The sequence below is a fragment of the Felis catus genome, chromosome B2 (assembly GCF_018350175.1).
Source record: "Felis catus isolate Fca126 chromosome B2, F.catus_Fca126_mat1.0, whole genome shotgun sequence".
NCBI classification, from domain to species: Eukaryota; Metazoa; Chordata; class Mammalia; order Carnivora; family Felidae; genus Felis; species Felis catus.
This window is the reverse complement of record NC_058372.1, coordinates 116,259,310-116,273,664: the sequence shown is the minus strand read 5'-3', so window position 1 is coordinate 116,273,664 and position 14,355 is coordinate 116,259,310. Positions and strand designations below refer to the sequence as shown.

Sequence of the window (14,355 nt, the reverse complement as noted above, 5' to 3'; positions counted from 1 at the left end):
CGACACCCACACACAAGCCACACCCACACTCATTCACTCGAGCATTCAAGCTTCTTGGTACTAAGTAAACTTGTTAGAACTTTGGTTCAAGCCTGGGAGACGGGGAGAAGAGAAAAAACACAAATCTTTACAATTGAGAAATAATTGGTATATAACAGTGAGAACATTTAAAGTTTATGTGACTGAGATTATGTTTCCAACCTCTCACAGCTCCCACATATGGAGATTTGGTCTCAAAATAGAAATTAAATTGAGATAAAGAATATAAAATTATAATTCCTGTCCACCTGAGATACATTCTTACTATAGATTTAAAAAATCAGGAATTTATGGGCACACAACATTAGAAAATGCTGTTAGAGCATAATATATAGACTTGTTGAATCACTATGTTGTATACGTGAAACTAATGTAAAGATGTTCATCAGATACACTTCAAGAAAGGAAAGAAAAGGTTGATTTAAACACATTAAACAGATTTCTTCCATCCAGGACATGTCAGAACTTTCAACATGCTAATAGGCACTTTTACTTGTGTGATCACAGAACTCTATTCCAAAAACATCTACGGTTTGGGAAACACTGCTCCAGTTCTCCAATGCTGATTTTATGTAGATGATGTGCACAAACTGATTACACCAATCAGTTACAGAATGGGTTTGATTACAAGATTTTCAATGCAACCAGTATCTCCTTTTTACTCTGACCCTTATTCTCCCCTCCTTCTACTTCAGCCTGAACATCCCCAAAAATGTTTCTCCTAATATTTTGGATCCATCTAATAATGGACTTTTAAGCTCATATAAATACAGAGAAATGAGAAACCCTAAATATTCCTGAAAAACCCTAACCCAAATTCTGGCTAGAAAAATATAATATTCCATCTTCCATATAATAACAATTTAACATTATTTTTGGCTGAAAAACTTGGAGATAAGATATGCCATTTGATAAGCTATGTATGCCCATTTCCATTTTCTTTTTAACAAGAAAATTATGCTTACTGTGAGGTATTTCCTTCCTTGGTAGTTTTTATGATTCAGATTAGAACTGTCTCCAGAATACAGTCAACCATTCTTATCCACATGAAATATGTGAGCTGCTTGAAGGTGAGGGTGGTATAATGCATCTGTTTAGATCCTATGTCTAGTCCCGTGTCTGGCACATGGCAGTTGCTGAACTGACATTTGTTAAATAAAATGTAGAATTTAAAATTGTAGTTGATTCAAAAATTATCGTCTGCTCTGTATGGAAAACACAGAGCATGAAGCGAAGTAATACAAATACATCAGAGACTATGGTCACCTAGATAAGTGGGATTTAATGGCATTTTATGAAAGAGTAGCTGCCATTTTCCAGTTGCTAAAAAAAAAGGTTGCCTCTAGTGACCCAAGGGGGGGTTAGGCATTTGATGTAAATCTGTCTTGGCCATGATACGTTCTGCTACTATAGTAAGTAATATACATGCGCCCTCCTTTTTTTTTTTTTTCTTAACACAAAGGTCTCCAGTTTCTCAGTTGCAAATAAATCATCCTTATTTCAGTTCTATTCTTCCATTACTAATTTACAGATGTTGCCATGCTCACAAATAGTACTTGTTGCTGCTGGGAACTGTCACGGGCACTTTGTCCGCAGACTGCTAGCTGTTGACTAAATCCTCTCTGGGTGATTGGCTCCTGCTTCATTAACTTTATGCAGCCTGGTTGAAATAGGGGGACGAAAGGACAGAAAAGGATAGGCGGAAATAGCCCTCTGTGGTGTTCGCCTTGGTGAAAGCAGGTCACTTCCTCTGCTGTCCCCACACCCCAGTGATGGCAGCAAAGGGGACTATTTTCAGTGCTAAAACCAGAGAGATGTTGGTGTACTTGTCAATGATGTCAAGGGAGAATTTTCTACCATTTTTATAATGAGACTGAAATACAGAAGAATCTTTCCTTCACAAGTGTTTCAGGAGAAAAATAATCACACAAATTACATAAAATGCTATCTATAGGTTCCACTGCAAAGCAACTCGATAAAATCACCAGGAATTAAAATACTGGCTTAGAAGTACTTAGAGGAGGATATAAATCACAATAATAAATCACATTTTATTTCTATTTTCAAATATATTTAAGGTAAATTATAGGCCACTTGCTGAACTATGAACCACACATTTAAGCCACATTTTAAGAACAAAAATCTAATTATGAAAAATAAATGGTGCCACCATAGACAGTAAGATAAATCTTAAAGTGCATGACTTTCTACTTGAGCAATACTTTCTAGGAAGACTATAGGTTAATGCTTACCCTTTAAGATTAAAACATTAATCAAACATTCTCTGAGTGAATGGAGATTTATAGAGCAATTTCTAGAGAATAAATAAACTATAAAAACAAAATGCATTGGTTTGACACATGCAGGGAGAAACTTGATTTCACCTCACCAAGTGTGGCGGCTTTTCTGAACTAGTACAAAGGATGATAATGCCTCTGGTTTTATAGCTCCCAAGGTAGAAATCATGTTGAAAGACAGTGTGGTACAGGCTTACCTCTCACAGCGTGGTCCTGTGTACCCGACAGGGCATGCGTCACAGATCAATCCGAGACTTCGGTCTAAATGGCACGTCGGGCTAAAGCTATGTGGATGTTGTTGGGAAACAAGAGACAAGGAAGAAGCACATACACAATGTCATTAGCAGCATATTTTCATTTCTCTTTCTCCAGAACTGCTGTGACAAAAGGGTATAAGCTGGTCATTCTCGTCTCACAGATGGAGATGAGGGTCTGGCCAGTCGAGGATGAAATGACATTACTATTTCTGCAGACGTGGATGTAGCCCAGTGGAGAGCAGTAGCCTTGTGGCATGTTATTAACTGACTTTTGACTGTTGTGGGTCTGTGATCATCAGTAACAAGTGACACCACACAGTTGCCTTTTAGAGTTACCCCAGGCCCGGCAAGACGCGGCACCGTATGCTTTCTAGCCAAATCCTGAATTTGAAGCAGCCCAGAACAATCTGTTAGAGATTTTAGAAAACTCAGTATGGGATCTTGGAAATAATGGTGGTTTTCTACTTTCAGCATTGGTTCCATGGGTGTGTGTGTGTGTGTGTGTGTGTGTGTGTGTGCGCGTGCATGAGTGCATGCATGTGTGTGAGCTGCTGCCCATGTGGACCCATAGGTCTGCTGTTTACACAGATGAAATCCTCCAAAGAGTTTTCAGAAGAGGTAAAGCATGCATACTCTGCTGAAATTTACAATAAAACCAAGCAATCCAAAAAAAAAAAAACCCCAAAAAACAAAAACAAAAAAGTCTTGCCATTCTACATCTTCTGGCATGTTCCAAGGTTTATCTCTCTTTTTGTACATATTTCCAGTTTGGATCTGAAGTAACAGAATGGAACACCAAATTAGGAACCAGCACAGTAATTACAGAGTTACATGCCAGCTTTAGCCTTCAACAGCAGGTACAACTATGGCATACTTCTCTGCCTTGTGAGAGACATCTCTCAGGCAGGAACCCTTACCCCAAGATTGACACAATCATTCTCTGAAGACCCATGAAGCATTCTGAATTCTGTGATTTCTGCTGCTCTGCCATTTTAAAACAAAATGCCCCCAATTAATCTTTCTCCCATTATGTTTTCCGTAAATAGATTTATTTTTCTATTATATATGACAGGACGATTCAGTAGAGGCTTGCTTGATGGCTAAATGAATTAAGGAGTGAACAACAAATTAAACAGTGCAAGTCTCAATCTTGTTCTGTTCCTGACACTTGAATGACTTTGGAATACTTTCTTAACTTTTGTGCAGGTCAGATCACAGGTACTACTTCTGAATAATATTCTTCTGGCTGAACTCATAGCAGTCCTGCAAAGATTTAATATTTTTTTATAGCAGGAAGCTATTAGAACCGAGTAGTTCTAGCATTTAAAAGATTTCAACTCAGTGGAGAGTCAAAATGAATGTGTTGAGGCAAGGGGGGGGGCAACGCCTGGTTTGGGGTACCTTGAGTTTATAAATATTACCCAGATAAAAGACTCCACATGAGGGGGTTGTGGTGACTGCCAGAAAGAGTGGAACCAAGTCACAGCCAGCCTGTGTTCTGTAAGAGGAGGGCCATCTTTTAGAGAGCAGCCTGGCACTTGTCACCCGTGACCTAAAAGGACCTCACCATGAGTGATTTTCTTGGCAGGCGAGTGACTGCATTAAAGAAAACAGGCACATGTAAAAATGGAAAGAAACAGATTTTTTTTTCCTTCCTCACCTCGTGATTTGCTATTGTTTTCAGACAGAAAAGGGAGGACTGGATTTTGACAAATCTCTAGAACACATGTATGTCTTATTTTAAAATTGGCATTCCATAACTGTCTCATCATCTAGGGACAAAGTGACTCTAACGAGAAGCCCCAGGTTTCCCACTCATGTGGGACTACAGTGATTGAAAGAAAATCATGCCAACTATTTTTTAAAATCCTAAATTAGTTTACCATAAGTCATGTCAAAGGTGCTTGACAGGGTTTCTGACACTGTAAAACCATAAAATAGATTTCAAATTCTTAAATATATTCCATGTGTCAGTTAAAACCAACAGAAGTAAAGTAAAATGTACCCACTGACAAAAATCAACACCTCTTCAGGAAAAATCTTAAGGAATAACGATATATTAGATTTGACTAGCTCTTTGCATTTTCAGAGTGCTTTTACGAACAATTTTATCACATTTTCACAAAATCTTATAAGTGGGTTGCAGCAGGCATCATTTGTCTTGCCCAAGGTCATTGCTGGTGTCCAGGAGACTTGAGCATCGGACCCAGGACTTCTCATTCCTAATCTGACATTCTCTTCTCCCTCTAACCAGACAGCATCATTCTACTGCTAAGAATTAAATACGTTGAAACTTTTGGTAATATACGTACTTGACATGATGCATCTAAATAAAACGGATTTCAGGGGCGCCTGGTGGCTCAGTCAGTTAAGGGTCCAAGTTCAGCCCAGGTCATGATCCCACGTTTCATGGGTTCAAGATCCGCACCAGGCTCTAGATGCTGACAGCTCAGCCTGGAGCCTGCTTCAGATTCTGTGTCTCCCCCTCTCTCTGCCCCTCCTCTGCTTGCACTCTGTCTCTCTGTCTCCCAAAAATAAATAAACATTAAACAATTTTAAATGAAACAGAACTCAATATTCTTTAAACAGTCTAAACTGAGGGCTCAATCCCTTACTGCTGTTATTACAGTTACAGCTATGGAGAAGAGGACTTTTGACAACAAGACTAAAATGAGAAGGAGAAAGGAATACGTACAACAAAAACGCATACGAAATTTGTTTTGGCAACGGCAGCAAGCAACTTGACACTGATTTTGGCCAAAAAATGAAGCTAACTCTTCTGTGACAGAAAGAGGGAACTGTGAGATCATTGTTGCCTTTAAGTGATTCCAAGATTATGTCATTTAGCACTAGTTGGCTGGCTCTACACCAGCAGAGAGAGTGTTCTGCTTCCTGAATTATCCACTTCATGCCGCAGAAGACACAGGCAATCCAAGAACAGCGGGCATTTTCCACAAATAGGAGGAAGATGAGAAGCTACCAGTGGACTAGATAGTAAGGGTCTGCACATGGAAATAGTCTTTCTTTTCTTTTTAATGTTTCTTTCTTTATTTTGAGAGAGACAGCAAGCAGGCACGGGAGTCGCAGAGAGAGAGAATTCCAAGCAGGCTCCATGCTGTGAGCATGAAGTTCCATGCAGGGCTCGAACCCACGAACCATGAGATCATGACCTGAGCAGAAACCACATTGCTGCTCAACTGACTGAGCCACCCAGGTGCCCCTGGAAGTAGTCTTTATATATATATATATATATATATATATATATATATATATATATATATATATATATATATATTAATGTTTATTTTTGAGAGAGAGAGACAGAGAGAGACAGAGCATGAGAGGGGGGAGGGAGAGAGAGAGGGAGACACAGAATCCGAAGCAGGCTCCAGGCTCTGAGCTGTCAGCACAGAGCCCGACACAGGGCTCAAACATGTGAGCCATGAGTCCATGATCTGAGCCGAAGTCAGATGCTTAACCACTGAGCCAGCCGGGTCCCCTGAAATAGTCTTTCTTAATGGTTGGTTGAATAGATTCTTATATTTATAAGGATCCATTTATAAGTATCTAATATGTGTATGTATATGTGTATATGTATGAATATGTATGTGAATAGATGTGTTTGCGCTAGCATACGTGCATATGAACAGAAAGATACAATTGGCCTTGTTCCAAGAAGAATTTAATTCTACCTATCAAAATATATACATTAAGATAAAATGATGCAATAAAGGTTAAAGAGAAAAAAGCCACTTAAACATAAGATAAAATGAAGGGTGTATTTAGAACACAAAATTCGTATCGTAAGGTATGTTTATTTGAAAGTGGCAGTCAGCATATGGCTTTGAGCTTTCTTACAGCTGATTCAAGAGGGAACTGCATTGTCTCTCCGGTCTGTGATGTGATATGAAATAACCACTCCTTTTGCCACTGGCATGAAATCTCCATCATTATAAAATCAGGGCCACAAAATCAGGGCATGCTCTATGTTTGCATACACAGTAGGGGAGCAGAACTCCCGCTAACGAACCGTAACCTGGAACATTCAGGTCAGGAAAGAGAAACCAGAGGACAAGATGTGTGTGTCAGTGAGGAAGCTACTGCGGAAAGGGCCATGAGAAGACCCCGTCACCACGGGCCATGGAGCAGAGCTTTGAGAAGAAGGGAGAAAAACAAAGGGAAAACTCATTTACTTCATGAGTGTGGTTTGGGCCACATGAAATTCTGAAGTGTCCTTGTAAGGTTTCCTCCTTTCAGGTCAATGATCTCTGTTTTTATTCTTAGGAGAACGATTAAGCAAACACATATTTCTTTAATTACATTCAAATAGTATGAAATCTTATTTAATGTCTACAACTGGATTTTGTAATTAGATTTTGGGTTATTCTCTGTGTCTTTGGATGCAATTTTTTTCTTTAACTTGAGTTTCTCATGCAGCCAAATGAGAGACTCCGTTCTACCTAGTAAAGCCTTTCGTACTGATAAAGTATGAGAGCAAGTTCTCTGTAAAGTGTCACATTAAGTTGTAGCTGCAATTTAATAACACCTTAGAAGTTTCTGCCAAAATATGTTGATTTGTTTCAATTTTAAGGTATTTAATTACTTCTTCATTAAACCTGCACTTTCTCAACACGTTCTAATCCCGAACATTTGCATTAGCATAACTGTCGCCAAACCCTAGAATACTTTATGATGAACATTTGCAGTTTGTTTAACATGAAGGTTTGTTAATTTTCTTTTCTTTCTTTTTTTTTCTTGCTTCTCTTCAATGTCTTTGTAATTGTTTTGATTTCTTTTTTTTTTTAATGAAAAAATGAATTAATTGTTTGAGAGAGAGACAGAGAGCAAGCTGGGGGATGGTTGTAGAGACAGAGAGTGAGACACACACAGAACCTGAGGCAGGCTCCAGGTTCCAAGCTGTTAGCACAGAACCTGATGTGGGGCTCGAACTCACGAACTGTGAGATCATGACCTGAGCTGAAGTCGGATGCTTAACCAACTGAGCCACCCAGGTGCCCCAGTAATTGTTTTGATTTCTATAGCCCCATCGGAAGAGGCACAGAGAGGTGAATCAGAATATATGGATTCTAACACTGGTCCTGCCACAAGCGAGCTGTAATGATCACGATCGAGGCCTTTTAATTTCTCTAGAGTTCAGTTCTTCCTTCTGGTATAAGGGACGAGTAAAATACATCATAACTGCTCATGTAGACATAAAACAACGTGTACAAAAGTGCTCTAGAACATTTAACACACTATAAAATTTCTACATAATGTTGCTAAATATTCCCTTAAATTTATCTCTTGTCTTGGAATATTTATAATTCTCTATTAACTATTAATTTTAACAGCCATAATTCAATATAGTCTTTTCAGTGAGCCCCAAAGTCAGTTCTAGAAGTGTTCCATTCTTTTAAAACTTTGAATTTTAGCATTCCTGATGCATACAAAGAAGTAGCATTCAAAATGATATGAATTTTATGATATAAATGGTTTCAATAATATTATCTATTCAAACACATTCTAAGTGTTCAAAGGTAGGCATTCATGTGTCTCTTTCATATTATATTTAATTCATAAGCTACATGATACCAGAAATTAATGAATATAAAACATTTGAAATATTTACACTTTTATTTGCTTCTCTGGAGATAAATTTTATTACCTAGTTATGATCTATAGCTAAAATATATACATCACCAAGATGAGAAGCCTGAGCAAAAGTGGACACTAAGTAGTTGATGAAGTTGATATATATGTATAATTTAAATATTATATGCTTGTCTGTATTCATATATCATAATAATTATACCAATCGATCTCTATCTCCCTACATATTTGATTTATTTAGCAATATTATCTAAGAAATTTGGAGCCAAAATGCTTGTGATCTATAAGATTTATGATCAAGGATTAAATAGATAAATCACCAAAGCAAAACTATCACCAAGCTTTATACTTCTAGATGAAGGTTGCAGCAACCTTTAGCTGAATTTTTTTTTTCTGAATAACCTGTGAGAATTTCAATCCCATCTTCTGGCTTATTTGTGAATATTGAATTTATTCATCAGAGTTTTCAAGTCAGATTATAATAGTAATGACGTTTGAAAATTTTTTTTTAATGAAGAGTTTCCCTAACTGTCCCATTATTTAGTGATTTAAAAATAAAACATTTCAGGTTATTAGATTACAATGGATTTTTCTATTCACAATTGCACAGCTAAACTATGTTAATTTTCCAAGCTGTTTTAAATTTAAAAGTATTTAAATTTTTTTTAATGTTTATTTTTGAGGGAGAGAATGGTAGAGTGTGAGCAGGAGAGGGGCAGAGAGAGTAGGAGACATGGAATCTCCAGTGCTGTCAGTGCGGGGCTCAAACCCATGGACTGCAAGATCATGACCTGAGCCGAAGTTGGACACTTAACCAACTGAGCCACCCAGGCACCCCTAAATTTAAATCTTTATAACTCTAAACACAGAACTAGTATTTTTAAAGTAAGTGGACTGTCACTCTCTCCTCTTCCTATTTATAAAAATTCTGTATTTAAAGCTAAAATTTACGACAGGTCTATTCTCAGTTCTACTTCTAATGATAAAATTATTATTTAATAATTTAATAATTATTTAATGTAAGTAAAGGTATCTCAAAAATTGAAGGATCTTTAAATACTTGGTGTCGCTGATGTTATTGAGTTGTCTTTATTATTTGTTTAAGTCAAGATCTGCATAATTATACCAAATTGGAATACACATACTTGAGGAAGTACCATCCTTGTAACGGGGACCCAATCCTTTTGTCACTGATGGATGGTGACACTGACTTTCTTTTTTCTTTCAATAACACAATTAGAACCTATTATTAAAATTAAAGTAGAAGTACAGTAAACAGAGAAGGATGGGCCATGAATGCCTCCTCTGCATTTATAGTAGTGTTGGTCAGACTGGAGGATAAACCCATGTCCAATCAATGACATAATTCTCAAAATGTATTAGACTAAGATTCACACTATACAACCAGTGGCAGGACTGCTGGATTGATAGGTTGGCTAACACCTATGACATTTTGCCTGAGAAGGAGTGCACATAAATGAGTGACCAAATATAATCCCTCCATTTTCCTCAGTGAAAGTGAGTAATGAGCAGTGAGTTTCTAGTATATTGGATAGTCCAGGAGAATTTCATTCAGCCACAGTGAATGAGCAGGTCCTCTAACCCTTCACAAGTACACCAGCGAGCAAGGATCATGTTATATTACAGCCAGCATAGGGAGGACTCACCATTGATTATGAAGGAATTTAATTTGTTCTCCTATATTTATTATTTTCCAGTAGATTTCCCTTTTGCCTTTTTCCGCTTCACTGACACTCTTTGGATGCCAAAGGATCTTTAGTTTTGTGTCCACCCAAGCTTGCACCCTAAACTCTGGAAAGGTTTTGATCACTAATATACATTAACCCAACTGCTCATTTAATTGTTTCTAATGTTATCACTAAAACTGAATGCAATGTGATTTTTAAAGAAATCCTCAATGTAGATTGCAGAGGATTGGAAAGTACACTGACTTTAAACTTAAAATTCCAACTCTGATACTTTGTTTTATTATATTTTTGAGAGAGAGAGAGAGAGAGAGAGAGAGAGAGAGAGAGAGAGAGAGAGAGAGAGATTGGGAATGTGCACACAAGCAGCACAGAGGGAGAAAGAGAGAATCTTAAGCAGGCGCTCTGCACTGTCAGCACAGAGCATGACACAGGGCTTGATACCAGGACCCTGGGATCATGACCCGAGCCAAAATCAAGAGTCAGATGCTTAACCAACTGAGCCACCCAGGAACCCCTGATACTTTCTTTAATATATGACTCTTAAGCAAGTTATTTAATAATAATCAGTACTTGCCTTGGACATAGCATGTCAAATCATTATTTTAAATGCTTAGTGTATTTTAATTTACAAAATTCTCACAATCCTATAAGAAAGTCCTATTATCACAACTAATGATGAAATAACTGAGGCACCGAGAGTTTAAGTAATGTTGTCTGAGTCACACAGCTAGAAAGTTTAGAACTTAGCATTTAAATCAAGGAAATGTAGTTCCAGAATTGGTTCCATAATGTTATTTTCCCACTTGGAGCATTTTTTCTTAATCTCTAAAATGGGACTAATATTTACTTTATTGGAATGTGTAGTGCTATACCTCATTAGTCTGCTTTTATTAAATATTAATGCTGTCTCTTTTTTTATTCCAATGACTAAGGTGTAAAATTCTGAAGGAGGTGGATTGTTGGAGAGAAGGAAGAGGATTTCATGTGGGCTGAAAAGTAGAAATCACAATTCTAATGAGGATTTTAAACTTAATGAAAGAATTATTCTCAATGTCCTTAACTCATAGTATTCACTGACTCTAACAAAAGACTATTTTCATTAGCAGTGTGTTGGATAAGACCTCACTCAAAATATGACCAACTTGATAACACCTTTAGATTAAAAGACTACAGCTGACAGAATTTTTAAAAAATCACTAAAAATTTAAGCTCTTCAGGCATTATCACAGCATTTAGAAATAGCTGGAAAGTGCCTACTATAATATGAACATTATTAAGCACTAAACTTACCTTTAAGAAGTCTCCAAAAAAAATCCCTTTCACTTAAACTTGTAAACTCATTATTTACAATGAGTTTAAACTCATTTAAACTTGTAAACTTGTAAACTCATCATTTACAATTTTTACTAGTACAAAAACATTGGTTTTGGCTCAATGTAGTATGCCCCCATTAAAATAAAAAAAAATTATGACTCAAGGTTTTTGCTTAGGTATTTGCTTAAGGAGGGCCACTTGGACAGAATGAGCATTAGAACAGCTGGAATAGAGTATTCCCCCAAAAGGGAAGGGGACGAGGCAGACAAAATATATACTTTTCAAAGTCTTTTCCTGGGGCATCGGGGTGGCTCAGTTGGTGAAGTGTCCGACTCTTGATTTCAGCTCAGGTCATGATCTCAGGGTTCATGGGATGGAGCCCCACCTCAGCCTCTACTCTGGGCCTGGAGCCTGCTTAGGATTCTCTCTCTTCCTTCCTCTCTGCCCCTCCCCAGCTCATTCTGTCTCTCTCTCTTTCTCTCTGTCTCTCTCTCTCTCTCTCTGTCTCTCTCAAAATAAATAAACACGGAAAAAATGTAAAAAATAAAAGTTCTCCAAGATTGCAAGGTTATTTTTCTAGATGAAATTAGAACATTTTTATTTTTTAATTTTTATTTATTTTTTTAAAAGTTTATTTATTTTTGAGAGACAGAGAAAACACATGTGTAAGCAAATTGAGGAGGGTCAGAGAAAGAGGGAGAGAATCCCAAGCAGGCTCTGCACCCTCAGCATGGAGTCTGACACGGGCCTCAATCTCATGAACTGTGAGATCATGACTTGAGCTGAAATCAAGAGTCAGGCACTTAACTGACTGAGCCACTCAGGTGCCCCATTAGAAAAAAATTTAAACATAAAGAATAAAAAGTAGATGACTGGAAAAACTGAATCGTTTTCATTAAACTTTTAAAATATTTAGTTTATATAAAATAAAGTGCTTATTATCACCCATATTTCCATATTCATATAGTTTAAATATAGTTCTTACTGCTGTAACTATTTTAGAAAGATAAACTTATAGGGTCACCTGGGTGGCTCAGTCGGTTAAGTACTGACTTCAGCCCAGGTCATGATCCTGCACTTTGTGGGTCAAGCCCCACGTTGGGCACTGTGCTGACAGCTCAGAGCCTGGAGCCTGCTTCAGATTCTGTGTCTCCCTCTCTCTCCCTCTCCCCCTCCCCTGCTTGCACTATGTCTCTCTGTCTCACCAAAATAAAATAAAATATTAAAAATATATTAAAAAAGAAAGATAAACTGATATATATCATATATCATGTGATAATATGATAAACTGTGTGATAACCAAAGGATAGGACAGGTGCTTAAAGATCAGCTAGACTGATCTCTTACTTTACCTTTTCTAGGAGTTTGTGACTTGCCCAAGATTCATAAATAAATAATGTGAGACTGGGATCCAAATGAGCAATATTTGTGTTAGTGATCTTTTAAAAATATATGTATTCATTATTTATTTATTTAGAGTAAACTCTATACCCAATGTGGGGCTTGAGCTCACAAACCCAAGATCAAGAATCACCTGCTCTCCCACTGAGCCAGCCAGGCACCCCAGTGTTATTGGCTTTTTTTATTACAGCATGAAGACATGTGTGCATGTATGTGTGTGTACATGTGGGCACGTATATATATATTTGTATAAAATATGTCTGTCCTTTATAGTTGCTTTAGACATTATATTTTAGTTCTATCTCGTACATTAAATCACAGGACTAGAACTCAGATATTAAAAATTCTGTAGAATAAATAGCCACAACTTTAAATATTTTATATCTAGAAAAACTAGTATTACCTTCCAGAGAAAGTCACTGCATTTATTCGTTACTTATTTACGTGTGGTAAGAGAAAGAAACATTTTATATCATAAATGCACTTGTAGAACTGGATGCCCAAATCATTGGAGGTAAGTTTGTGACTCACTTATTGGATGGGATATTGAGTGGACAGGCGCAGGGCTGACAGTCTTCAGAGGTTCCTTTAGTAGGATCACCATAGAAACCAGGAAGACATTTATTGCAGTATGGGCCACCTGTGTGATCCTTACAGTTCTGAGGAAGAAACACACATCAGAGTTTATTATGTTGGTCTCAAGCATCAATATATTACCCAAAATTGTTCTACGGAGCCATTAGTCTATTCCCTGCCAGGAAGAATAATTTTCCACATTAAATGGTCAATTTTACAGCTGGGAAATAGCATTGATAATTAATATGTAGCTTATGAACTACACGCCAGTCTCAGCATATGCATGCTTAACAAAAAACAACTGAAATTCATTATACCTTTTTTTCATTATATAAATCTTATTTCCTTTTTTCTTTACTTTTCGATGTTTTTTCATAAGGAAATACATGTGATCATGCATGCATGTGTACATGTGCATAGTCACAGAGTCCTAATAGTATATATCTCATGGAAATCGTAGCTGCTTCTAGGTAAAAGTCCACTGCTCAGCTTAAAATTGGTGATTTAATGAGGATAGTGGCTACTCATACGAATGCTCTGGAACGATGATCCTCTTACCTCAGAGATTAATTTGGACCCCAGTGGCTCTGATGATTGGGACAATGCTCTAATGTATTACATCTGTGAGAGGCCTGCCTGGCTCATATTTAAACAATGAGAATATTGAAACATGTTTAAATGTATTCCGATATATAACGAAACCACAAGGCGCCTAACAATGTCTCCAACATTTTTTATTTTTAATGAAACTGCATTTTTCCTCAAAGTAGTAATGTTTGGTTATGTCCTCTTCAAAGATAAAAAACCAAAATAAAATAATTTGTATCTTGATTTCTTCATATTAAAGTACACTTATCAACTCAGACTGTGTTCACAAAAGATGAACAATTCAGTGAACCAAACACTGGGATTGTCTATAAATCTTTCAATAGCACAATCTGATAAATTTTAATGCTTTGGCATCATGTAAACCTAACTTCTTCAATAAAATATACCTAATTCCTTTTAAAAAACCATCCAGTATGGATTCATTATGACTGAAATACATTTTTATTTTTACAACTATATGAAATTCTATTTTTCTCATGTTGAAAAGAGTTCATCAGAGCTCAGGGGTGCAAAATCCTTATTTTTATGATCAGTAATTAAATA

General features: G+C 36.9%; 1 protein-coding gene across 8 annotated transcripts in view; it reads right to left on the bottom strand.

Moving 5' to 3' along the window:
- LAMA2 (laminin subunit alpha 2) overlaps window positions 1-14,355 on the bottom strand; it is a 623,859-nt gene that overhangs the window by 246,647 nt on the left and 362,857 nt on the right. For all 8 annotated transcript variants that reach the window (XM_045058020.1, XM_045058023.1, XM_045058022.1 and 5 more), the window contains 2 exons: window positions 13,159-13,286; window positions 2,534-2,620 (listed from right to left, as the gene is read on the bottom strand). In XM_045058020.1, the coding sequence (XP_044913955.1) occupies window positions 2,534-2,620; window positions 13,159-13,286 (215 nt within the window). The remainder of the gene's footprint in view (window positions 1-2,533; window positions 2,621-13,158; window positions 13,287-14,355) is intronic.